This window comes from Dipodomys merriami, unplaced genomic scaffold (assembly GCF_024711535.1).
Source record: "Dipodomys merriami isolate MVZ:Mamm:240054 unplaced genomic scaffold, mDipMer1.0.p SCAF_2982, whole genome shotgun sequence".
NCBI classification, from domain to species: domain Eukaryota; kingdom Metazoa; phylum Chordata; class Mammalia; order Rodentia; family Heteromyidae; genus Dipodomys; species Dipodomys merriami.
In genome coordinates, this window is record NW_027204473.1 from 5207 (window position 1) to 27326 (window position 22120).

At 61.7% G+C, this 22120-nt stretch overlaps 4 protein-coding genes and 2 non-coding genes across 7 annotated transcripts; 5 read left to right on the forward strand and 1 right to left on the reverse strand.

The window, feature by feature from the left end:
• Positions 1 to 458: 458 nt before the first annotated feature.
• Positions 459 to 7196, forward strand: LOC138839231 (shiftless antiviral inhibitor of ribosomal frameshifting protein homolog). Its single transcript, XM_070038837.1, has 8 exons — positions 459 to 572; positions 1014 to 1137; positions 1286 to 1335; positions 2981 to 3019; positions 3127 to 3276; positions 3859 to 3962; positions 4093 to 4247; positions 6300 to 7196. Exons 1-8 carry the CDS (start codon positions 552 to 554, stop codon positions 6527 to 6529), a joined length of 873 nt encoding a protein of 290 aa, XP_069894938.1. The 5' UTR covers positions 459 to 551; the 3' UTR covers positions 6530 to 7196.
• On the reverse strand, positions 6810 to 12684 carry LOC138839230 (angiopoietin-related protein 6-like). Its single transcript, XM_070038836.1, has 5 exons — positions 12611 to 12684; positions 11025 to 11619; positions 9365 to 9515; positions 7951 to 8409; positions 6810 to 7000 (listed from the first exon to the last, which is right to left on the reverse strand). The coding sequence occupies exons 1-5, from the start codon at positions 12631 to 12633 to the stop codon at positions 6810 to 6812; spliced, it is 1419 nt and encodes a 472-aa protein (XP_069894937.1). The 5' UTR covers positions 12634 to 12684.
• A 4553-nt stretch (positions 12685 to 17237) lies between these two features.
• Positions 17238 to 20731, forward strand: LOC138839228 (suppressor of SWI4 1 homolog). Of its 2 annotated transcripts, none has more exons than XM_070038833.1 (12): positions 17238 to 17300; positions 17398 to 17568; positions 17835 to 17936; positions 18171 to 18221; positions 18305 to 18475; positions 19152 to 19228; positions 19425 to 19532; positions 19622 to 19745; positions 19829 to 19907; positions 19994 to 20123; positions 20215 to 20366; positions 20450 to 20731. In XM_070038833.1, the coding sequence occupies exons 1-12, from the start codon at positions 17283 to 17285 to the stop codon at positions 20620 to 20622; spliced, it is 1356 nt and encodes a 451-aa protein (XP_069894934.1). In that variant the 5' UTR covers positions 17238 to 17282; the 3' UTR covers positions 20623 to 20731. The 2 variants fall into 2 exon arrangements, with proteins under 2 accessions (XP_069894934.1, XP_069894935.1); XM_070038834.1 differs by having other exon boundaries at positions 19428 to 19532.
• On the forward strand, positions 18021 to 18102 carry LOC138839232 (small nucleolar RNA SNORD105). The gene has a single exon (XR_011375923.1). It is a non-coding gene; the product is annotated as a small nucleolar RNA SNORD105 (small nucleolar RNA).
• Positions 19271 to 19350, forward strand: LOC138839233 (small nucleolar RNA U105B). The gene has a single exon (XR_011375924.1). It is a non-coding gene; the product is annotated as a small nucleolar RNA U105B (small nucleolar RNA).
• Positions 20732 to 20951: 220 nt separating the features above from the next.
• Positions 20952 to 22113, forward strand: P2ry11 (purinergic receptor P2Y11; the record flags this gene model as incomplete). The annotated part of the gene is made up of 2 exons (XM_070038835.1): positions 20952 to 21033; positions 21397 to 22113. Coding segments are annotated over exons 1-2 (736 nt in total), but the record flags the coding sequence as incomplete, so codon positions are not given.
• Between the last annotated feature and the right edge of the window lie 7 nt (positions 22114 to 22120).

A 22120-nucleotide genomic window follows, 5' to 3' on the forward strand; every position in this document is an offset into this window, starting at 1 on the left:
GGAGCGGGGGCGGGGCCTCGCGGGGGCGGGCAGCGGGGGCGGGGCCGGGCCTGGGGCGGGCAGTGGGAGCGGGGGCGGGGCCGCGCGCGGGGGCGGGGCCGGGCCTGGGGCGGGCAGTGGGAGCGGGGGCGCGGCCGCGCGCGGGGGCGGGGCCGGGCCTGGGGCGGGCAGTGGGAGCGGGGGCGGGGCCGCGCCGGAGTGTCGGGGGCCGTTCCCACGCGTGGGAAAGGGGGGGTCGCGCGCCCCGGCCGCGGCGTCGCCGGGCGGCCCCGCCCCCACGCGGGACGCGGGGGTCACGTGACGGCTCGGCGCCCGAGCCGCGCGCGCCCCGCCGCCGCAGGGCGCGGACCCCGCATCCCCGGGGCCGGGCAGCGCCGGGCGCCCCGTCTCCCCCTCCCCGGTCTCTCTCTCTCTGCACCCCAGGAAACGAAAGCGAAAGGGGCCGCGGGCGGGCGGGCGGAGCCGCGGGCGGGCGGGCGGAGCCGGGGCCGGGCCCGCCCCAGCTGCGCGGCGCGGCGCTCCGAGGGCGCGGCCGGACCCGGGCCCGCACCATGGCTCAGGACGGGGTGGAGGTAGGCAGAGCTGGGGCCGGGAGGGGGGACCCCGCGCCCCGCACCCCGCCCGCGCCGGGCCCCGCGCGCCGCGCCGCCCCCGCCCCCGCGGCGCGCACCCCGCGGCCTCCCCCGGAAAACACCAGCCCCGTCCCGCGGCCTCGGGGGACCCCTGCTCCCCTCCCCGAGGAAGAGCGGGGCGCGCGTGGTCGAGGTGCCCCCTCCCTCCTCGGACCCCCCCCGCACCCCCGGAGGCCGGGGTCGCCCCCCCACTCCGCGCCCTCCCCCCCATGCCCAGCCGGAAGACTTTGGCTTTTTCCAGGAAATGCCGTGCAGGGGTAGGAAGGGGGGGAGGGGGACCCCAGCAAGCCTGAGAGTCGCGTCCCAGCCGTCGGGGCGCGGGCGGGGCGGCCTCGCCCCTCCCCCAGCCCCCCACCCCCGCCTGCTCCCCCCCCCCCGCAGTTGGAGAAGAGCGTCAGGCGCCTGCGGGAGAAGTTTCATGGCAAGGTGTCCCCCCAAAAGGCGGGGGCTTTGATGAAGAAATTTGGAAGTGATCATACGGGTGTGGGACGCTCCATCGTCTACGGTGAGCCCTGCAGGGGACCCCCCCAACACACACACCCCTCCATCCCGAGGGGGCGTGGCTTTGGAGGAAGTGGGGGGTAAGGAAGAGGCCCCCCCCTACCTTCCAACTCCTCCGCACCCTTCTAGAGCCCTTCACTTCTTCCCCCCAGGTGTGAAGCAGAAAGATGGACAGGAACTGAGTAAGGACCTGGATGCCCAGGTAACCTGACCCCTCTGCGTAAAGAAGGGGGGGAAGGGGCGCAAGGGCAGAGGGCGCCCCGGCCAGCCACGGACCCCGAGGGCACTGCCCGCCCTCCGGCCCACCTGTCCGCAGCTGATCAGCCGACCTCCTCGCTCTTTAACCTTTCCATCTGCTCCCAGCGTGAGGGGCCTGCAAACAGTAGGTGCTCATTACTGTCCTGATTGAACTAAGGCGGGAAGAAAGGAAACCAGAATGGCTTTTGAAGATCGCTTTCCACCCAGGCAAGGGGGGACTCCGAGAACCACTTTGGTGGTTGGTAAACTGGATTTAGCCTGCCTGAAAAGCTCACCGCAGTTAATAATTAAATAGTATAGCCAGACGCTTGTTGGCTCTCACCTGTAATCCTAGCTACTCTGGAAGTTGAGATCTGAGGATCATGGTTTGAAGCTAATCGGGACAGAAAAGTCTCTGAGAGACGTTTATCTCCAATCCGATGTGGAGCTGTGGCTCAAAGTGTTAAGAGTGATATATAGTCTGGAGCAAAAGACTTTAGGGACAGCGCCCAGGCCCTGAGTTCAAGCCCCAAGACGGACAAAAATAAAAATAAAGAATATGATCAAGTATGTGTTAGAATAAGACTGTAAAAATAGACTGGGCTCCAGTGCTCACATCTATAATCCTAGCTACTCAGGAGACTGAGATCTGAGGATCACAGTTCAAAGCCAGGCTGCATAGGAGAGTGTGAGACTCTTACATCTAACGAACCAGCAAAAAAAAGTCAGAAGTGGAACTGTGGCTCAAGCGGTAGAGTGCCAGCCTTGCGTGGGGATAAAAAAAAATCCAAACGAGAGATTGAGGTCCTGAGTTCAAGCCCCAGTACTAGCACACACAAAAAGGACCAAAGAAAGCATTGACTGAGCACTGTCACAGTTTGCCGGGACTCTGGGTAAACTGGTTTCGACCCCAAAACACATTCATGTGGTCTCTTCTTCCCATTCTGCAGACTGGGAAACTGAGGCCCAGGTCACTTCCTGAGGCAAGAGGTGATCAGAGCTGGGATTGGAACCTGGTCAGCCTGATTGTGTTGTGTCACATACAGATGGCATGTGGGCTTGGCCGGCGGGGAAAATGGGGTGCAGCTGCCCAACATCAGGGAGATCTCAGATTCAGAAATGGGGGTACCTGGTGCCCACCTCTCAGGCTGTTTGGACGGCTGGGGTCAAACACCTGACTCAGAAGCAAGTCCTGTACTTTGGGAGAAGGGGGGAGCTCCTGGTGGTTTGGGGTTCATCATTTTCAGAGGGAGCTAGCTAGGGCCCCGTCTCCCCAATTGGGAGCCCCTCCGGCCTTCCTTGCAGAGGATCCTTCTTTTGGGGAACAGATCAGAAAACCATCTCCAAGCCAGCCTCTGTGGCTCACGCCTGTAACTACTCAGGAGGCTGAGATCCAAGGATCACAGTTCAAAGCCAGCCCAGGCTGGCCACCTGAGCGGTGCTTATCTCCAGTGAACAGGCAAATGTGGGCCAAGTGGTAGAGTACCAGCCTTGAGCAAAACAAAAACAAAGCTCAGGGACAGTTGCCTGGGCCTTAAGTTCAAGTCCCAGCCCTGGCACACGCACACACATACACACACACAAGCTGACTCCACATTCTCTGCCCCCAGGACCCACCAGAGGACATGAAGCAGGACCGGGACATCCAGGTGTGTGGGTATTGGTGCTGGGCTGGCCAGAGTGCCAACACAGAAAGGGGGATGTGTGGTGGATTGAGGGGGTGGCCCCCCCTCATCCCCCCCTCCCCTTCCCGCAGGCAGTGGCCACGTCCCTCTTGCCGCTGACGGAAGCCAATCTGCGCATGTTCCAGCGCGCCCAGGACGACCTCATCCCCGCCGTGGACCGGCAGTTCGCCTGCTCCTCCTGTGATGATGTTTGGTGGCGACGCGTACCCCAGCGCAAGGAGGTGACAGCTCCCAGCCTGACACCTCTGGGGGATGAGCCATTTGGGAAGGTGTCAGGGCGCAGGCCAGCTTGGGGGGGAAAAAATTCAAGAGACCCCATGGCAACCAGTGAGCCCAGTGTGGCATCTCACTCCTGTATAACCCCAGGTGTGCGGGTGAATCCACGAATATAGCTGGCCAGGGGTCAAAGAAAAAGAAACGGCAAACAAGGCCAGCGCCCAGTGCTGCCTCGCAAACACCAAGTCCTGCTCCAAGGCTGACCTTCAGTCCCCACCCCCACCCCTCCTCAGCACACACCCCTGCCTGACCTGACCAGGCACACACGACCCCTGACCCCTGACCCTCGGCTGCATGTGCCTTCCACTTATTTGAGAAGCCAAACTCGGTGCCCTGGCCTTTGATGGTCAGAAATCACACCTGACACCCACGCCCCCCAATCTGGCCTCTGAACCCCGACCAGTCTGTGCTTCGGATCAGTGTCTAGCTCGTTCTTGGCAGGGAGTGGGGCGCAGCCCGAGGGGGGTGTCTATCTTTACGGAAGGTGGGGGCGGGCAGTCCCAGCAGGACCCCCGACCCCCACCCAGGTCTCCAGATGCCGGAAGTGTCGCAAGCGCTACGATCCGGTGCCACCCGACAAGATGTGGGGCCTGGCCGAGTTCCACTGTCCCAAGTGTCGGCACAACTTCCGGTGAGGGCGCGGCCCCCGCCCACCCGAGCCCCGCCCACCGCCCGGCCCCGCCCACCGCCCGGCCCCGCCCTCCCGCCCCGCCCCGCGCCCGCCCGCCCCCTCGGCCCTCACCGCCCTGCCCGCCCCCCAGGGGCTGGGCACAAATGGGGTCCCCGTCCCCCTGCTACGGGTGTGGCTTCCCCGTGTATCCAACGCGGATCCTACCCCCGCGCTGGGACCGGAACATGGACCGGCGGAGCTCGCACACGCACTCCTGCTCGGCGGCGGACTGCTACAACCGGAGAGGTGAGAGGCCGGGGAGGGGAGGCCCGGGGAGGGGAGGTCCGGGGAGGGGAAGGGAGGCCGGGGAGGGGAGGTCCGGGGAGGGGAAGGGAGGCCGGGGAGGGGAGGCCCGGGGAGGGGAGGTCCGGGGAGGGGAAGGGAGGCCGGGGAGGGGAGGTCCGGGGAGCAGGGGAGGGGAGGCCGGGGAGGGGAGGCTCAGGGAAGAAAAGCCAGGCTGGAGGGGGGAGGCCAGGGAGGGGAGGCTGGGGAGCGGAGGCCGGGGAGGGGAAGGGAGGCCGGGTCTGGGGAGCGGAGGGCCAGGAGGGGAGGCTGGCCTCGGGGAGGCTGGGGAGCGGAGGCCCAGGGAAGGAAAGCCAGGCTGGAGAGGTGAGGGTGGGGAGGCCAGGGGAAGGGGTGCGGGGGGGGGCTGTGGAGGCCTGGGGAGGGGAGGCCAGGCCCGGGAGGGGAGGGTGGGGAGGGGAGATGAGGCCCGGGAGGGGAGGGGAGGGTGGGGAGGGAGGCCAGGCCCTGGAAGGGGAGGGTGGGGAGGCCGGGAGGGGAGGGTGGGGAGGAGGCCAGCCCGGGAGGGGAGGGTGGGGAGGAGGCCAGCCCGGGAGGGGAGGGTGGGGAGGCCGGGAGGGGCGGGCCTGCTGCGGTCCCCGCTGGGGAATCGGGAGGGAGGGGCGGGCCTGCTGCGGTCCCCGCTGGGGAATCGGGAGGGGCGGGCCTGCTGCGGTCCCCGCTGGGGATCCTGTGTCTCAGGGCTGGGAAGGTGGCTCTGGTAGCGCCGGCCTTGAGCTGAGGAGGCGCCAGGCCCAGAGTTCAGGCCCACGACTGACCAAAAACCAAACCAAAAGAAAAGACGGCGTCGTGTCCCTGCTGAAGTTCACTGCGCAGCAGGCCGGGCCTGGCTCCCCGCTTCGCGCCTGCCCCATGTTTGTGGGTGTGAGCTCGGGTGTGAGTGAGCTCGGGTGTGAGCGCGGGTGTGAGCTCGGGTGTGAGCTGGGGTGTGGCTCAGGTGTGAGCTCAGGTGTGAGCTCGGGTGTGAGCTCGGCCCCGCGCCGTCCCCGGGCTGCTGCCTGCCAGGAGAGCGTGCTGAGCTCGGGTGTGAGCTCGGGTGTGGGCTCGGGTGTGGGCTCGGGTGTGGGCTCGGGTGTGAGCTCGGGTGTGAGCTCGGGTGTGAGTGAGCTCGGGTGTGAGCTCGGGTGTGGCTCGGGTGTGAGCGCGGGTGTGAGCTCGGGTGTGGCTCGGGTGTGAGCGCGGGTGTGAGCTCGGGTGTGGCTCGGGTGTGAGCGCGGGTGTGAGCGCGGGTGTGAGTGAGCTCGGGTGTGAGCTCGGGTGTGGCTCGGGTGTGAGCGCGGGTGTGAGCGCGGGTGTGGCTCGGGTGTGAGCGAGGGTGTGAGCGCGGGTGTGAGTGAGCGCGGGTGTGAGCGTGGGTGTGGCTAGGGTGTGAGCGCGGGTGTGAGCTGGGGTGTGGCTCGGGTGTGAGCTCGGGTGTGAGCGCGGGTGTGGCTCGGGTGTGAGCGCGGGTGTGAGCTCGGGTGTGAGCGCGGGTGTGAGCGCGGGTGTGAACTCCGGTGTGAGCTGTGGTGTGAGCTGGGGTGTGGCTCGGGTGTGAGCGCGGGTGTGAGCTGGGGTGTGAGCGCGGGTGTGAGCTGGGGTGTGAGCTCGGGTGTGAGCTCGGGTGTGAGTGAGCTCGGGTGTGGCTCGGGTGTGAGCGCGGGTGTGAGCGCGGGTGTGAGTGAGCTGGGTGTGAGCGCGGGTGTGAGTGAGCTCGGGTGTGAGCGCGGGTGTGAGCTCGGCCCCGCGCCGTCCCGGGCTGCTGCCTGCCGGGCGAGCGCGCCGCCCCAGCCCCGCGCCGTCCCGGGCTGCTGCCTGCCGGGGGAGCGCGCCGCCCCAGCCCCGCGCCGCTTCTGGCTGTGTAGGGCTCACTGGAGATCAGAGTCTCCCAAGGCTCCGGCCCGGGCCGGCCTCGAACCCGACCCTCAGATCGCAGGCTCCGGGGCAGCCGGGATGGCGGCCGGGACCCGGGCCTCCCGGCCTGTGCGGCCCTGACCCCCGCCTCGTGCTCCCCAGAGCCCCACGTGCCCGGGACGTCGTGCGCGCACCCCAAGAGCCGCAAACAGAACCATCTGCCCAAAGTCCTGCACCCCAGCGCCCCGCACGTCAGCAGCGGCTCCACCGTGGCCACCTGCCTGAGCCAGGGCGGCCTGCTGGACGACCTGGACAACCTCATCCTGGAGGACCTGAAGGAGGAGGAGGACGAGGAGGAGGAGGACGAGGAGGAGGGGGGCGCCCGGGCGTGACCCGGCCCGCACACACCCGCCGCGCTCCTCCTGTGGGTATTTTTTGTTCTTTCTCTCTCTATAAAGACAGATCTGCGCTCAGCCCCCCATGGGGACCCGCTGGGACCTTCTGAGCCTGGGGGGGCCCCGGCCCCCCCTTTTATTTTTGGTGGGTTTTCTTCTCTCTTTTTTTTTTTTTCCTTTTTGCTAACTCACACAAAAGGAAAGGTGGCCAGGTTGATCAGGATTGAGGGGGGACGTGTCCCCCCACCACACACACAGTCACCCCCCAGAACACGCGTCACGGCCTGACAGGCCGGATGAGCATGGCAGCCTTCTTCAGAGAGTACGCCCCTCCTCGGAACTCGGCCCAGTACACCCCGTCCTGGTAGCGGCTCCGGTAGTGGCCGCCCCGGTGCCACACGCCGTTGAGGTTGGAGTGAGCACACGCGTGGTACCACCAGCCCCCACGCTGGTACAGGGCACAGTTACCTGGAGGGGCAGAGAGAGGCCGTGTTCCCCCACCAGAATAAAAGTCTGCTTCCTAGCACTTTCATGGGGGCAAAGGCTTTCTTTAGCCCGACCTCCCCCCATTCCCCTCCTTCCCTCCCCCCAGTTTGCAACCTGATGAAGCCTGGTTTCCCTCCATCTCCTCACCAAAATAAAAGCCCTCATGGCCCACGTTTTCCTTCAGAGTACCAGCTTTCATTTTCCCTATCTTCACCTGAGTCATGCCCTCTTCCCACCTTTTCTGTGGAGTAGGGTAGGGGAGTCTTCCACTGTTCGTTAGGGAAATTAAACTCACCACTTCCTAGAGAGCTAGCCTTGAGGGGGGGAAAAAACCTTCGGAACAGTGTCCAGATACTGAGTTCAAACTCAAAGTACTCACACGCACTATATGAATATATAGATATGTAGCTATGGATACTCCAACCCCCGAGGTGGGGCTTGAACTCAGGGCCTGAGAACTGGCCCTGAGCTTTTTTTTTTCGCTCAAGGCTAGAACTCTACCACTTGAGCCACAGCACCACTTCCGGTTTTCTGGTGGTCCGTTGGAGATAGGAGTCTGAGGGACTTTCCTACCCAGGCTGGTTTCAAACCGTGATCCTCAGATCTCAGCCTCCTGAGTAGCTAAGCTGACCGGTGTGAGCCGCCAGCACCCAGCTTAAAATACATACTTTTTTCACCACTTCCTAGAATAAGATTCTGGGCTGGGGGCGGGCAGTGTGTAACAAGGTGATTGAACATATACACCTGTGTAAGACCCCCAAGCCACCACCCCAGGCCTCCACAGCTCAGGATTCCAGTCTTGACTCTCAAGGAATCTGGACTCCCTGTCCTTCATCTTAAAAGGTCCCTGGCTCTCCACTGCTCTTCATTTTCCCCCACCAGAGTAAGCCCCACCTCCCCTGTCCTCCCACCAGAATAGAAGTCCTCCTTACCAGAATAGGAGTCTCGGTCCCTATCCACGGTGCTGAAGGGTTTGTCATTGTGCCAGGAAAGCGAGTCTCCGGCATCGCCCCGGTACTGGCCCAGCCGCAGGCGGTAGTGGTCGCTCTCGGGTTCCAGGGAGAAGCTGTCGTAGTGGGCGCGGGCCCCACGCCCCCCCCAGTCCTCCAGCAGCACCAGGAGCTCGTGGTCCCCGCGGCTGGTCAGCTGATAGATGGGTTCGAGGCCCAGCCAGTATTCCCCATCAGGCCGGCCAAAGCCCACCTTGTAGTGCTGCCACGTAGTGAAGAAGTTGACGGAGCCATCTTGCCGGCGCTGGATCACCGTCCACCCGCCACCCTCCAGCTGCTGCTCACACCAGGCTGCAAACCCGTGGCGGCCCGGCCGGAGCTCGTACACTCTGCTCTGCCTGTGTCCGGCCTCGTGGGCCTCTGCGCAATCACGCCAGGGACCTATGGACACAGTTGGGGGTATGTCAGGACACCGGGACCAACCATTCCCTTTTTGGGATTAGATTTCAGGATGTATTGATCCCCTCACCCAAATAAGTGTACTGTCTCTCCACATCCCTCACCCTACATAAGAGCACCAGCAGCCATTTCCTAACCTAAGGAAGATCTTCCAGTCTCTCTTCTCTCACCAGGGCAAATAGGAAGTCTGGGATTCTCAAACGACATCTGTGGTCTCCTTACCAGAGTAGAAGTCTGAACCAACTCACCAGAGTAGCAGTCCTAAATCTTCTGTGCCCTCGCCAAAATATGATTGACTCCTCAAATTCTTTTTTTTTTTTTTTTAACTATTCACACCCTAGAAACAAGTCTGATCTTTGTTGGGTGACTTGTACCACTCACCTGAAGTCCTAGCTATTCAAGACTCTTGAGATCTGAGGATCAAAATTTGAAACTAGCCCAAACAGGGAAAAAACCCATTTAACAGCAAAAACAAAAGCTGGATCCAGAGGTATGGCCCAAGAGATAAAGTGCCAGCTGGTGGAAAAAAGCCAAGTGAGTGCAAGGGCCTGAGTTCAAACCCCAGTACTGGTGTAGACACACAAAGCTTAGCTCTGTGTGTGTGTGTGTGTGTGTGTGTGTGCGCGCGCGCGCGCGCGCGCGCGCGCGCGCGCACGCGCATATGTGGTAATGAAGATGGAGCCAAAGCCTTGTGTACAGGCGCTCCACCACTGTGTTGTATTACCAGCCTGGTCTGTTTTCCCCCCCTTTTTATCAGAATAAGAGTGCCAGCTTTTTGTCCCCCCCCATCAAAATAAGAGGCTCATTTCCTCAAATCCTCTCATGATGAGTGGAACCTCCCCTTAAAATTCAGACTTCCATTTCTTCCTACCCACAGTGAAGTCTAGGAATCTCCCAGTAGTCTCGACACTCCCCAACTCCCCCCGCCCCATCTTACCTGCTGGTTTGGTGGGGGCAGCAGGGTTCCCTGCGGGCATGGGAGAGGCTGGGGGTCCCTGCAGTCTCAGACTGTCTTCTCTCCTGCTGGGGTTATTGGCACTGCCCACGAGACTCAGGGGTACCACAGGCACCAGGGGTGGCGGCAGGACCTGGGGTAAGGAAGAAAGCCAGACGTGCCGGAATCCGCCTCGGTGCCAGAGGCTGCGTCTCAGGGGCCCTGAACTAACAGGCCTGGTGCTCAGAGCTTAACTGGCCTCTGCCTCAGTTTCCCTCTCTTCAAATAGGAATACTAGGAGAACACATCCAGCGTTGAGTATTAACTTACCAAATTCTCCCTCACCTACTCCTTAACGTAAGTAAGGACCAACAGCACAACAATCTCGAACCCGAAAGTTAGGAACAGGGCTGAGGTGCGGCTGTGTGGTAGAACAGTGGCCTAGCATATTCCAGGTGCTAGGTTCCAGCCCTGGCACTGCAGGAAGAAAGGGGAACCCCAAAAACCTGGGAGGCCAGGCTCAGCTGGCTAACACTCCCGGTCAGGAAGCTGAGATCTGGAGGATCGTGTTACAGAATAGAAAAGAAAAAAATCCTGTCGGGTGCCCGTGGCTCACGCCTGTCATCCTAGTTACTCATGAGGCTGAGATCTGAGGATCGCGGTTCAAAGCCAGCCGGGGCAGGAAAGTCCATGAGACTCATCTCCAATAAACCACCAGAAAACCAGAAGTGGCGCTGTGGCTCAAGTGGTAGAGCACCAGCCTTGAGCTGAAGAGCTGAGGGACAGTGCCCAGGCCCAGAGTTCAAGCCCCAGGACCAGCAAAAAAAAAAAAAAAAAAGGAAAAGAAAAAAAAAATCCCACCTCCAAAGTAACCAGCAAAAAGCAGGGCTGGAGGTGTGGCTCCAGCGGCAGAGCACCATTAAAATCTTGACTGGTGTTCCTTTCTACCCACAAACTGAGCAAAGCCCGGCAAGTAAGTACGCAGAGGCCTTGAGTTCCACAACGCTGCTTAACAAGGCACAAAGAGACACTTCTTGGACTTTCTGTGGTGGTGATAATAATTTGCCTGAATATTTACATCAAGTGGGGAAGACTCTCAATACCTGCTCATATATATATATATTTATTTATATATATTTACATGTTATTGCATTATATGTAATATGTACTATATTCACATAGTTATATATGTATTTATAAGTTTCTATATACTATATAAATACATATTTATATATACTATGTACATACTATATACTATTTATATATACCATATATTTATATATGTGTTTATGTATTTATATATACTATATTTTACATATACTATATTCATATAATTACACTATATACCACATATGCTATATTGATATATTCATATATTATATATTGTATACTATGTTTATACCATATAGTATTACATATGTACATATATATTTACATATGCTGTATTTATATATTATATGTTATATATTACATGTACTTACATATTAGTTACATATGGTTATATATGTACTTGCGTATTTACGTATTATATAGTATGTTTGGATGTACTCTACATTACATACACCATGTCCGCACATATGAGTGTAGACAGTACATATTTACATTTATGTATTTACATCTCTTTCGGGTTTTGGAATTGCGGATAATGGCTCCAGGCGATTACCTGCTGCTGCCCGGCGGCGCCCGCGGGGCACAGGCGCTCCAGGCGGGCGATGAGGCCGCTCTGCCGGCTCACCAGCTGGGCCAGCTCCCGGAAGCGGGCGTCCAGCAGGTGGAAGCGGGCGGCGGCCCGCTGCGCCTCGGCCGAGGCATTGAGCACGCGCTGGCCGAGCAGCTCCAGCGCGGCGGCAGGCTCCGCCCCGGGCTCCGCCCCCGACGCCGTCGGCCCCGCCCCCGGCGCCGCCTCGTCCTGCAGCTGCGCGCGCAGCTGGCCCAGGCGCGCGCTCAGGCCGCGGCTCTCCTTGCGCAGCGCGCGCACCTCGCCGGCCACGGCGCCGTCGGCGGCGGCCAATCGCTGCAGCTCGCGCAGCTGCTCCTCGTGGCGCCCCAGGCGCACGCGCAGCGCGGCCAGCTCGCTGGCGTTGGCGGCCTCGGCCGTCGGGCGCGCGGGGGCGGGGCCTCCGCTCCAGCACACGGCGCCCGTGAACTTGTGCGCGGGCAGCACGAAGGTGTAGCTGCAGCGCGGGGCGCTCGCCCGCGCGCACCACGCGCCCAGCGCGAGCAGCAGCTGCAGCCGGAGGAGCGTGCACACGGCCAGCCTGCAGGCAGAGAGGGAGGAGGGGGTGGTACCCCGATATCCGCCGGCAGCCCCCCCATCTGCTCCCACGGAGGGATGCACTGGTGAGGCGCCTCCCCAGGACCCTGCCCTGGTCTTTTAGTCCTCTGGCTGCTGCCCGGGGCTAAATTCATTCATCAAGCTTGGGGGGGAGGTGTCAGTGCTGGGGCTCGAACTCAGGACCTGGGCGCTGGTCCCCGAGCTCTTTTGCTCCCCCCCACTTGAACCACGGCTCTCCCGTCTTTTACTGGTGGTTCATTGGATTTTCCTGCCCGGGCTGGCTTCGAACCGGGATCCTCTCAGATCCCAGTGTCCTGGGAGCAGCTGAGAGGCGTGACCCCCCCCCCCCGGCTTCTGCCATCTTCTTGCCCCAGCAGATCTAACCCCCCCCAGACCCCCTTCCTGGTTAGACCCCATCCCCCCCCTCTTCCCCCACCCCCACCCCTCCCTCTCTCTCTCCCTTGCTCCAGGCGCCATCCGGATCTCCTTACAGCTGATGCCTCCCTGGTTTCCAACCTTCTGACCTCAGCCTCGGCCTAGTCCCCACCACCGCCATAGCCGCCCGGCGGCCTGTGAGCACCTCTAAGGCCCCGCACACCCCTCTGCTCAGAACCTTCTGGTGCCCGTGTTGGCCTGGTCCGCTTGGCTCTGCCTTCCCAGGCAAATGCTGACGGATGGGACGCAGGGCCTCCCACAAGCCACGGAAGAGTTCAACTTTTTATATTTGAGATGGAGGGGTCTCACGATGGGAACCCCCCCCCCAGACAGTCCTGGAACTCAAGATCCTCTTGCCTCTGCCTCCGGATGGTGTGGCTGTGGCTACAGGCATGCACCACTATGCGCAGCCCCCCTGTCTATGCTTCCCGACACTTGGAACTCGCCCATCAGCCCCAGATGCTGCCACATTCAAACTCACGCGGCCTGCCAGGATCAGGGATCTGCCCCCCACCTCCTCCTGGGCCCCTCTCCCTCACCTCTCACCACCGAGACCCGCCATGATCCAGCGAGGTTCTCTGCAGACACAGGAAGTCCCAGGAAGAGCGGAGGGTCCAGGAGGACCTCTGAGCTGGGGAATGGCTGAGGCGGGTAAGAGAGAAGGAGGGAGAGGGCTGAGAACCCCCCACCCCCAACCCAGCGCAGCAATTGTAAATATTTAGCATTTCCTCCATGAGAACTGAGGCCCAGCTGCCAGACTCTCCCAACCCAGGGCTCCAGAGCCTGATAAGACAGGTCACTGCCCCGGATGCCTCTCTCGCTTCTTTTCCTCCTAGCAGAGGACAGAGAATCAGGCAGTTCGGAGCCCAGACTCCCCCACACCCACAGCACACACAGGGGGACCAGCGATGGGGACCTTCACCAGGCACCTGCTGGGTGGCAGGTCGCAGTAACCTGTACACATTTTTTCATAACTAAAGCTCAGAGAGGGTGAATGACTTGCCTATGGGTCACACAGACAGAAAAAGAGGTGACAGAATTCATTCCAGGGAGCTTGGCTCCTGAATGCACAAAGTAACAGACAGGAAGACACCTTCAGGAGGTTGCATGCAGGGCTCAGTGGTAGGGGTGAGGCTAGATGGAGAAGCAGGGCAAAAGTAGTGGAGGAGCCCGAGCTGGTTGTGGGTGTGGCTTGAGGAGGGTGTGGCTCAAATGTGGGGCGTGGCTAAAGCTGATGCAGCTTCCTGGTGAGGCATAGAACAGGGTGGGTGTGGCTCGGAACTGGGCGTGGCTAAGATAGTAGGCGGTACACCTACAGGGGGGGCATAGATCAGAGGGGAGGGGACTGATGGTAGGGGCGTGGCTCAAAACGGGGCGTGGCTCAAAGAACAGGAGGTGTGGCTACCTGGTGGGCAGAAAGCACAAGTGGGCGTGGCTCAAGTAAGATGTAGCTGCAAGTATAGAACGGGGTGGGCGTGGTTCAGGGGTGGGCGTGGCTAAAATTGTAGGTGCAGCTATGTGATAGGACATGGGACAGGGGGTGGGCCTGGCTCAGATGCAGGGCGGGCTAAAGTAATAGGAGGTGTGGTCACATGGGCACAAAACCAGAGTGGGCGGGGCCAGGGGCGGAGCTTGGAGGTAGGGGCGGGGTTACAGTAGGAGGTGCAGCTACCTGGTGGGGCCAAGGACTGGGGTGGGCGTGGCTCCCTAGTGGGGCGTGGCTTGAAAGTAGGGGCGTGGCTCCAAGTAGAGTTGTTGCAGGCCTCTGGCATCTATGCCCACAAACCCCCGCTTCCCCCCACACACACACAGACACACACAAGCAGAAGCGTGATACACATTCAGGAACAATGCAGAACATCACGGCAACCCCTCCACACAACACCTCAATATTTAAGAGAAAAATACCCCCCTCCACCCCCCCTCACACACACGGAGTGCAACTTGAAGATACTCCACGGTTCAAGCGTCTAGATCTGTGTTGCACACTTATGATCGGTGATCCACACACCCAGCAACACCCATCAGCCCCTGGCTGCTTGTTCCAGATATCTTTCTTTCACACACCCGGCCACACAGTCCCACCAGGCTCAGCCCACAGGGACGGAACAGGAAGGAAGACCCCTGCTGTCCATTTCTCACCGATCATGCAGAACCCCTGGCCCCCCACCCCATCCCCAAGGCCAAAGCCAGGTTCCCCAACCTGGGTGAGGAGCTGCTGAGCTCAGGCACTACTCCTTCTCCTCCTTTCCACCGTCTTGAACTGGGGAGTAACCCGAGTGCACTCCAGGGCTCAGAGAGGAAATGGTCGTCCCGGATTTGAGGGGAGAAAGGCTGCCAGGCTGGGCTTCAGGCCTGAGACGGGCCTCCCCGCCTTCAGCCCCCTTCCCAGCCCCTCCGGCTTCCTCATTGGCAGAGGAAGGAGAGATGGGGGACATAGAGATCTGCCAGGAGAGCCTGGGAGCTGGGTGGATGGGGACAGGGACCAGAGGACGAGGTCAGCTTGCAGCCGATGAGAAGGATGATGGGTGAAATTGGGGAGGGGGGGAGTTTCAGACAGGGAGGGGGCAGAGAGGTAGGAGTGGAGGAGAGGAGAGGGAATTGGGGAGAACGCACGGTGGAGGGGGAACTGGTGGGAGGGGATAGAGATGTTCAACCCAGCGAGGGGTGTCCCCCCCTCCTCCTCCCCCCCCACCACAAGGTTTTGGGGAGGAAGCCAAGCATCTTGAGGCCAAGTCAGGGGCTTGGAGTGGAAAGAAGGAGGAGGTGAGTTATTCACCGAATGTCTGGCTTGCCCAGAGTTGCCAGGAGGTGATGTGGACTTTCCATGTCTCGTCTCATGGACAGACAGGGCCCTGGACAGGACAGCCAGAGGAGGAAAAAAAGGCAGTGGCTTCAGGCCCCGTCTGGTCTGTATCTGGCTGCATTGAGCATTGCCTTTAGGTCTCTTTATTTGCAAATAAAGGCATGGGGACACCCCCACAATATGGGTTTCGTTATCAGCCTCCAAGCCACAAAACGGCAGAAGCAGAGGCAGAAGGATGGTGAGTTCATATTCAAAGCCAAGCCAGTACAAGCTAATAGAGAGGCGTCATCTCAGAGACAGAGAGAGCTGGGAGGGTTGTTTCTGCGGGAAATATGGTACATGCATATCTGAAATGCCATGTAGAAAACCTTGGTGCGGTGGGCACTTACAAAAAATAATATAGGAGCCAGGAAAGTGGCTCAGTAGTAGAGTGCTTGGCTCGCATGCTTGAGGCCCTGGGTTGGATTCCTCAACACCACATAAAGCACAAAAAGCTGGAAGTGACACTGTGTGTGGCTCAAGTGGTACAGCGCTCACCTTGAGCTGAAGAACTGAGGGATAGTGCCCAGGCCCAGAGTTCAAGCCAATGACTGACTACTACTACTAATAATAATAATAGAAATTCTAGCTACACAGAGGCTGAGATCTAAGGATCACAGTACAAAGCCAGTTCAGCCAGGAAAGTCCACGAAACTCTTATCTCCAATTAACCACCAGAAAACCAGAAGTGGTACTGTGGCTTAGTCATAGAGCACTAGCCTTGAGTGAAAAAGCTCAGGGACAGCAACCGAGCCCTGAGTTCAAGACCTGTTATAAAAAAAAAAAAGTGATGGAGCTAGTTGGTGGCTCACACCTGTAATCCTAACTACTCAGGAGGCTGAGATCTAAAGATCACAAGTCAAAGCCAGTCGGGGCGGGAAAGTTTATGAAACTATTTTTGTTGTTGTTGGTCCTGGGGCTTGAACTCAGGGCCTGGGCACTGTCCCTGAGCTTTTTCAAAAGCTGAAGGCTAATACACTACCACTTTGAGCCCTTATCACTTCCAGTTTTTATATGGTTAGAGATAAGAGTCTCAGGTACTTTCCTGCCTGGGCTGGTTTCAAACTTTGATTCTCAGATCTCAGTTTCCTGAGTACCTAGGATTTACAAGCATGAGCCACCAGTGCCGGCTCATACATCTGCTATTTTTATTTTTTATTATCTTTTTGGTCATGGGGCTTGAACTCAGGGCCTGGGCCGTGTCCCAGAGCTGTCTTTGCTGAAGGCCAGCACTTTACCACTTTGAACCACAGCGCCACTGAGACCAATCTCTAACCACCAAAAACCCAGAAGTAGAGGTGTTTCTCAAGTGGTAGAGTACTAACTAGCCTTGATCAGAAAAAGAAAAAGAAAAAAGAAAGAAGGAACGAAAAAGAAAAGGGAAAAAAAGAACAAAAAGTTCAAGGACAGGAGATAGTGCATGCACTCATACACACACACACACACACAGAATGACAAAGTAAAATAGGCTGGCGGGCGGAGCTAGCAATGAAGAGGTATGGGAATGAATATGACATGAAAATAGGATGTGAAGCCTGTTGAAATTGTTTCAGAGTGGGAGTGCGGATCCATTAGGAAGAGTGACAGTGGGAATTTCATCAGGAAAAATAAAATTTTAGCAGGTAAAAAAAAGTTTCAGCTGGGCACCAGTGACTCAGGCCTATAGTCCTAGCTACCCAGGAGACTGAGGTCTGAGGATCATGTTTCAAAGCCAGCCCGGGCAGGGGGTGGCGGGGGAGCCTGGGAAGGTGGCTCAGTGGTAAAGTGCTTGCCTTGCATGCATGAGGCCCTGGGTTCGATTCCTCAGCACCACATAAGCAGAAAAAGCCAGAAGTGGCGCTGTGGCTCAAGTGTAGAGCGCTAGCCGTGAGCTGAAGAGCTGAGGGACAGCGCCCAGACCCAGAGTTCAGGACCACGACCAGACCCTCCTCAAAGCCAGCCTGGGCAGAAAAAGCTCTTGTGAGACTCTGATCCCCAATGAACCACTCAAAACAACAACAACAAAAACTCTGGAAGGGGTGCTGTGGCTCAAAGGGTAGAGCACTTTGAGCACACACAGGTTCAGGGACCGTGCCCAGGCTCTTGGTTCAAGCCCTGAATTGACCAAAAACTTAAAAAGTTTTTCAATAGTAGAGCTGGAGGAAATGGACCGAGGAGGGATTCGAACCCGTGTACCAGATTCTCTGAACGTCTCTGGCAGCAGAGCCCCGCCCACCATCTCCATAGCAACGCGTCCCATCGATTTCCCTCCTTCTCCCCCGCCCCGCAATCGCGCGCGCGGGGTGACGTCACCGGAAGGGCGCCGGAAGTGAGCCTCCGGGCGCCGGAAACGGCCGCAGAAGCGGCCTCGTGGAGCAGACGGCAGCATGGGGCAGTCGGGGAAGGTGAGTCCGGGCCGCCGGGCTGGGCGGAGGGGGCGTGGCGGCGGGGACCCCGCCGGCTCACCCTGCGTCTGTGCCCCGGCCCTGTCCGTCTCCGCAGTCCCGGCACCAGAAGCGCGCGCGCGCCCAGGCGCAGCAGCGCAACCTCGAGGCCTACGCCGCGCAGCCGCACTCGTTCGTGTTCACCCGGGGCCGCGCGGGCCGCAGCGTGCGGCAGCTCAGCCTGGACCTGCGGCGCGTCGTGGAGCCGCTCACCGCCAGCCGCCTGCAGGTCTGCGCCGCGGGGAGAGGGGCCGCGGGGAGACGGGCCGCGGGGAGACGGGCCGCGGGATGGCTCCCTCCCTGCGTCCAGCCTGGGATCTGCTTCACGGGCGCGCTGAGGGCTGATGAGCGCTTCACGCGGAGCCCGGCCCCCGCGGCTCAATGTTATTACTTACTCAGGAGACCCGGAGTGTCGTGGTTCCCCATCTGCAGTGACCTCTGCTCGATGTGGGATCTGTTCAGTATTGACCCCTTTCCCTTTTTTACAACGTGTAGGTTCGCAAGAAAAACTCCCTGAAGGACTGTGTGGCAGTGGCCGGGCCCCTGGGGGTCACACACTTCCTGATTTTGAGCAAAACGGACACCAGCGTATACTTTGTGAGTGGACCCTCTTCATCTTTTGTTTCCCCACTAACTCCTCCCCCCCCCCCAACCCTCACCCCCCCATCCCCAGGCGGCCTCCTCCCATCTCTCATGATGAACCCCTATGCCTCTGAGCTGCCATGATTCTGGCTTCAAAGTAAACGCTCTGAAGAAGATGGGACACAGAGCCCAGGCCCCCTCCCACCCGGCTGGATCCTGCCACCATTAACTCACCCCGTTTTCCTGCAGAAGCTGATGCGCCTTCCTGGAGGCCCGACCCTGACTTTCCAGGTCAATAAGGTAAGGAGCAGCAGTGGGGGAGAAGGAAGGCTTGGGGACACAGCCCTAGGCCCAGGTCACCTACTCACCTCCTTGCCCTGCAGTACACGCTGGTGCGTGACGTGGTCTCCTCGCTGCGCCGGCACCGCATGCACGAGCAGCAGTTTGCCCACCCGCCCCTCCTGGTCCTCAACAGCTTCGGCCCCCACGGCATGCATGTGAAGCTCATGGCCACCATGTTCCAGAACCTGTTCCCCTCCATCAACGTGCACAAGGTGGGTCAGGCATCTTGTGGGCACAGGGTGGTGGGGTGGAGGTATCAGGTCTCACGGAGGGGCTGGGAAGGTGGCTCAGTGGTGGAGGGCTTGCCTTGCATGCATGAGGCCCTGGGTTCGATTCCTCAGCACCACATAAGCAAAAAGAAAAAAGCCAGAAGTGGCGCTGTGGCTCAAGTGGTAGAGTGCTAGCCTTGAGCTGAAGAGCTGAGGGACAGTGCCCAGGCCCAGAGTTCAGGCCCCACAACCGGACCCCCCCCCCAAAAAAAAAAAAAAAAAAAAAAGAATCTCACGGACTTTCCTGCCAAAGCTGGCTTTGAACTGTGATCCTCAGATCTCATTTCCTTGAGTAGGTAAGATTAGAGGCATACCAGGTTCCAGATGAGCTTGTTTTTGTTTTGAGGCTGGGTTGTGTGGCCCAGTCCAGCTTTGAGCTCAGAGGCTTCTTACCAAGTGATGAAGTCAGGAGCCCCAGCTTCGACCCCATGGCACTGTGGGTGTTGGGTTAGCTGTGTAACGAGCTGGGGCTTGGTAGAAATCTGATCTGTGCGTCCTTGGTAAAGTGCAGAACCCGTGGGCACTGCCCGCAGAGGCCCGGCCTCCCCCCAGCCTGTGAACCCTCACCGGTGTGCTTGATTGACCCTGGTTCACGTGGCCCTGCCGCTTTCCCTTGCAGGTGAACCTGAACACCATCAAGCGCTGCCTGCTCATCAACTACAACCCTGACTCCCAGGAGCTGGACTTCCGACATTAGTGAGTGCTGCTGGGGGGTGGAGGGGGGCAGGGTAGGGGCGCGGGTGTGCGGCTGATGACGCTGATGCTGCTGAGACCCCGTGACGGTTCAGCCTCAAAGTAAACGCGCTGACGCACTGTGGGGAGGGGGGGAGGACCCGGGGATCTGCCGCGCCCTCTGATCGCAGCCCTGACCCGGCCCCCCTCCCCCCTGCAGCAGCATCAAAGTGGTCCCGGTGGGCGCCAGCCGCGGGATGAAGAAGCTGCTGCAGGAGAAGTTCCCCAACATGAGCCGCCTGCAGGACATCAGCGAGCTGCTGGCCACGTGAGCAGGCGCGGCCGCGGGGTGCTGCGGTGCCCGGGGCTCCAGCTCCGGGGTCGCCCGGCTCAGAGTCCTGCCTGTGCCCCCCGCAGGGGTGCTGGGCTGTCGGAAAGCGAGGCGGAGCCCGACGGGGAGCACAACGTCACGGAGCTGCCCCAGGCCATCGCGGGCCGCGGCAACATGCGCGCCCAGCAGAGCGCCGTGCGCCTCACGGAGGTGAGGGGGGGCGTGGGGCAGGCCCCCCGCTGCCCCCCAGCCTTGCATAAGCGCTGATTTCTCACCCCCCCCCCGCCCCCCAGATCGGTCCCCGGATGACCCTGCGGCTCATTAAGATCCAGGAGGGCGTGGGCGCTGGCAACGTGCTGTTCCACAGCTTCGGTGAGGCGCGGCGGGCTTGGGGGGCCCGGCCGGGAGCGGCGCCCCGCCGCGGGGACCCCCGTAAACCGGTCCCCCCCTCCCGGCAGTGCACAAGACGGAGGAGGAGCTGCAGGCCATCCTGGCGGCCAAGGAGGAGAAGCTGCGGCTCAAGGCGCAGCGGCGCGAAAAGCAGGCGGAGGACGTGCTGCGCAAGCGCGAGCGGCGCGAGGCCAACAAGTCTGTGCGGGGCCGGGGGCGCGGGGCCGGGGCGCGGGGCGCGGGGGCAGCAGCGAGGCCGGCGGCCCGCTGACCCTGCCCTGTCCTCCAGGAAGAAGAGCCTGGCGGGCATGAAGCGGGCCCGGCTCGGGGCCGGCGGCGACAGCGACGCGGAGGACCCCGGGGCGCCCCCGGAGGAGGCGGAGGAGGAGGAGGATGAAGCCGAGTACTTCCGCCAGGCCGTGGGCGAGGAGCCAGACGAGGGTGTGCGCCTGCGCCGGCGGCGGGGGGGGGGGCGGGGGCCGCCCCGGGCCTGACCGACCCTGACCGACCCTGTCTCCCCGCAGACATGTTCCCGACGGCGGCCAAGCGCAGGCGGCCGGGGCCTCCCGGCGGGAAGCGGCAGCAGCGGCAGCGGGGCCGGGGCGCAGCGCGGAGGCCGCCCGAGCCCCGGGGGGCGCGGGCCAGGCCGGGGCCCAAGGCTGCGGGCCGGGGCCGGGGCCCGAGGAGAGGCTCCTGAGCGAGCGCCGCCGCACGGCGGAACGCCCCACATTGGGGCCCGGGCGCCCCGGTTTCCTTTCATAAAGGAGCTGTCCCCTCATCTGCTGCCAATAAACGCTGGAACCGGCTCGTCCGCCTCGGGCACTGCCGCCGCCGCCCGCTCACACGGGACGGGAGCCGGGGCTTGGGGGGGACGGGAGCCGGGGCTTGGGGGGGCCGGGCCGGGCCTGGGGGTGCGGGAGCCGGGGCTGGGGGGGCCGGGCCGGGCTGCGCTCGCTGTGTGCGCCGGCCCCGCCCCCGGCCGTCGGGGACGATGCGGAAGGAAGCGGGGGCGGGGCGGCGCGGGGCGGCCTGCCGGCCCGGGCTGGAGCCGATCGGCGCGGGGAGCGGAGGCGGAGCGGGAGCGGGGCCATGGCAGCCGCAGGCCCAGGTGAGGGCGGGCTCCGTCCGTGGTGGGGACGCCTGGGCGGGGGGGGGGGGGGGGCTGTGGGGCCAAAGGTCAGATTGACTAGGGGCTGGATGGAACCTTCCAGGATGCGGGCAGTGGGGGTAGGAGCGGCCCAGAGGCGGGCGCGGGGAGGCCCAGCCAGGCACCGCGTTGAGCAGTGCGGTGCCGAGGCCCCGGGGCTGTAACCAAAGGCTTTGGGCGCCCAGGGGTGCGGTGCCACTGACGCCCCCCCAGCTTTTCCGACGGGAGGAGGGGGCGAGTGACGGGTGCCGCAGATTGAGGAAGCGAGGCGGGACATGGCCGGCGGGGCGGGCGCCGCGGGCTCAGCCGTGCTCCCACCCCCAGGCGCCAGGCCCTGCCCGGCCAACTTCTCGGCCGCCGCCGCCCGCCACCTGAGCAGCTTCCAGGAGGCCTACCTGTGGCCCGTCCTGGTGGCCGAGTTCCTGGTGGCCGTGGCGGGCAACGGCCTGGCCCTGTACCGCTTCAGCCGCCGGGAGCGGCGGCCGTGGCCGCCCGCCGTGGTGTTCTCCGCGCAGCTGGCCGCCAGCAACCTGCTGTCGGCGCTGGCGCTGCCGCCGATGGCCGCCTACTTCTACCCGCCCAAGAGCTGGCGCTACGGGCTGGTGGCCTGCCGGCTGGAGCGCTTCCTGTCCGCGTGGAACCTGCTGGGCGGCGTCCTCTTCATCACCTGCATCAGCCTCGCGCGCTACCTGGGGGTGGCGCACCCCTTCCTCGCCCGCAGCCGCCTGCGGCCCCGCCACGCGTGGGCCCTGAGCGCCTCGGCCTGGGTGCTGGCCGCGCTGCTGGCCGCGCCCGCCCTCGGCTTCGCCCACCTCGAGGGGCCGGAGGGGCCGGGGCGGGAGTGCGGCGCGGCCAGGCCCCAGGCCTGCGTCCGGTGTCTGGGCACCGGGGCGGCCGGCCAGCTCCCCGCCTTCAGAGCCTACAGCCTGGCGCTGGCGGCGCTGGGCGGCGCGCTGCCCCTGCTGCTCACGCTGCTGGCCTTCGGCGCCCTGGGCCGCGCCGTGCTGCGCAGCCACAGCATGTCGGCCGCCGAGAAGCTGCGCGTGGC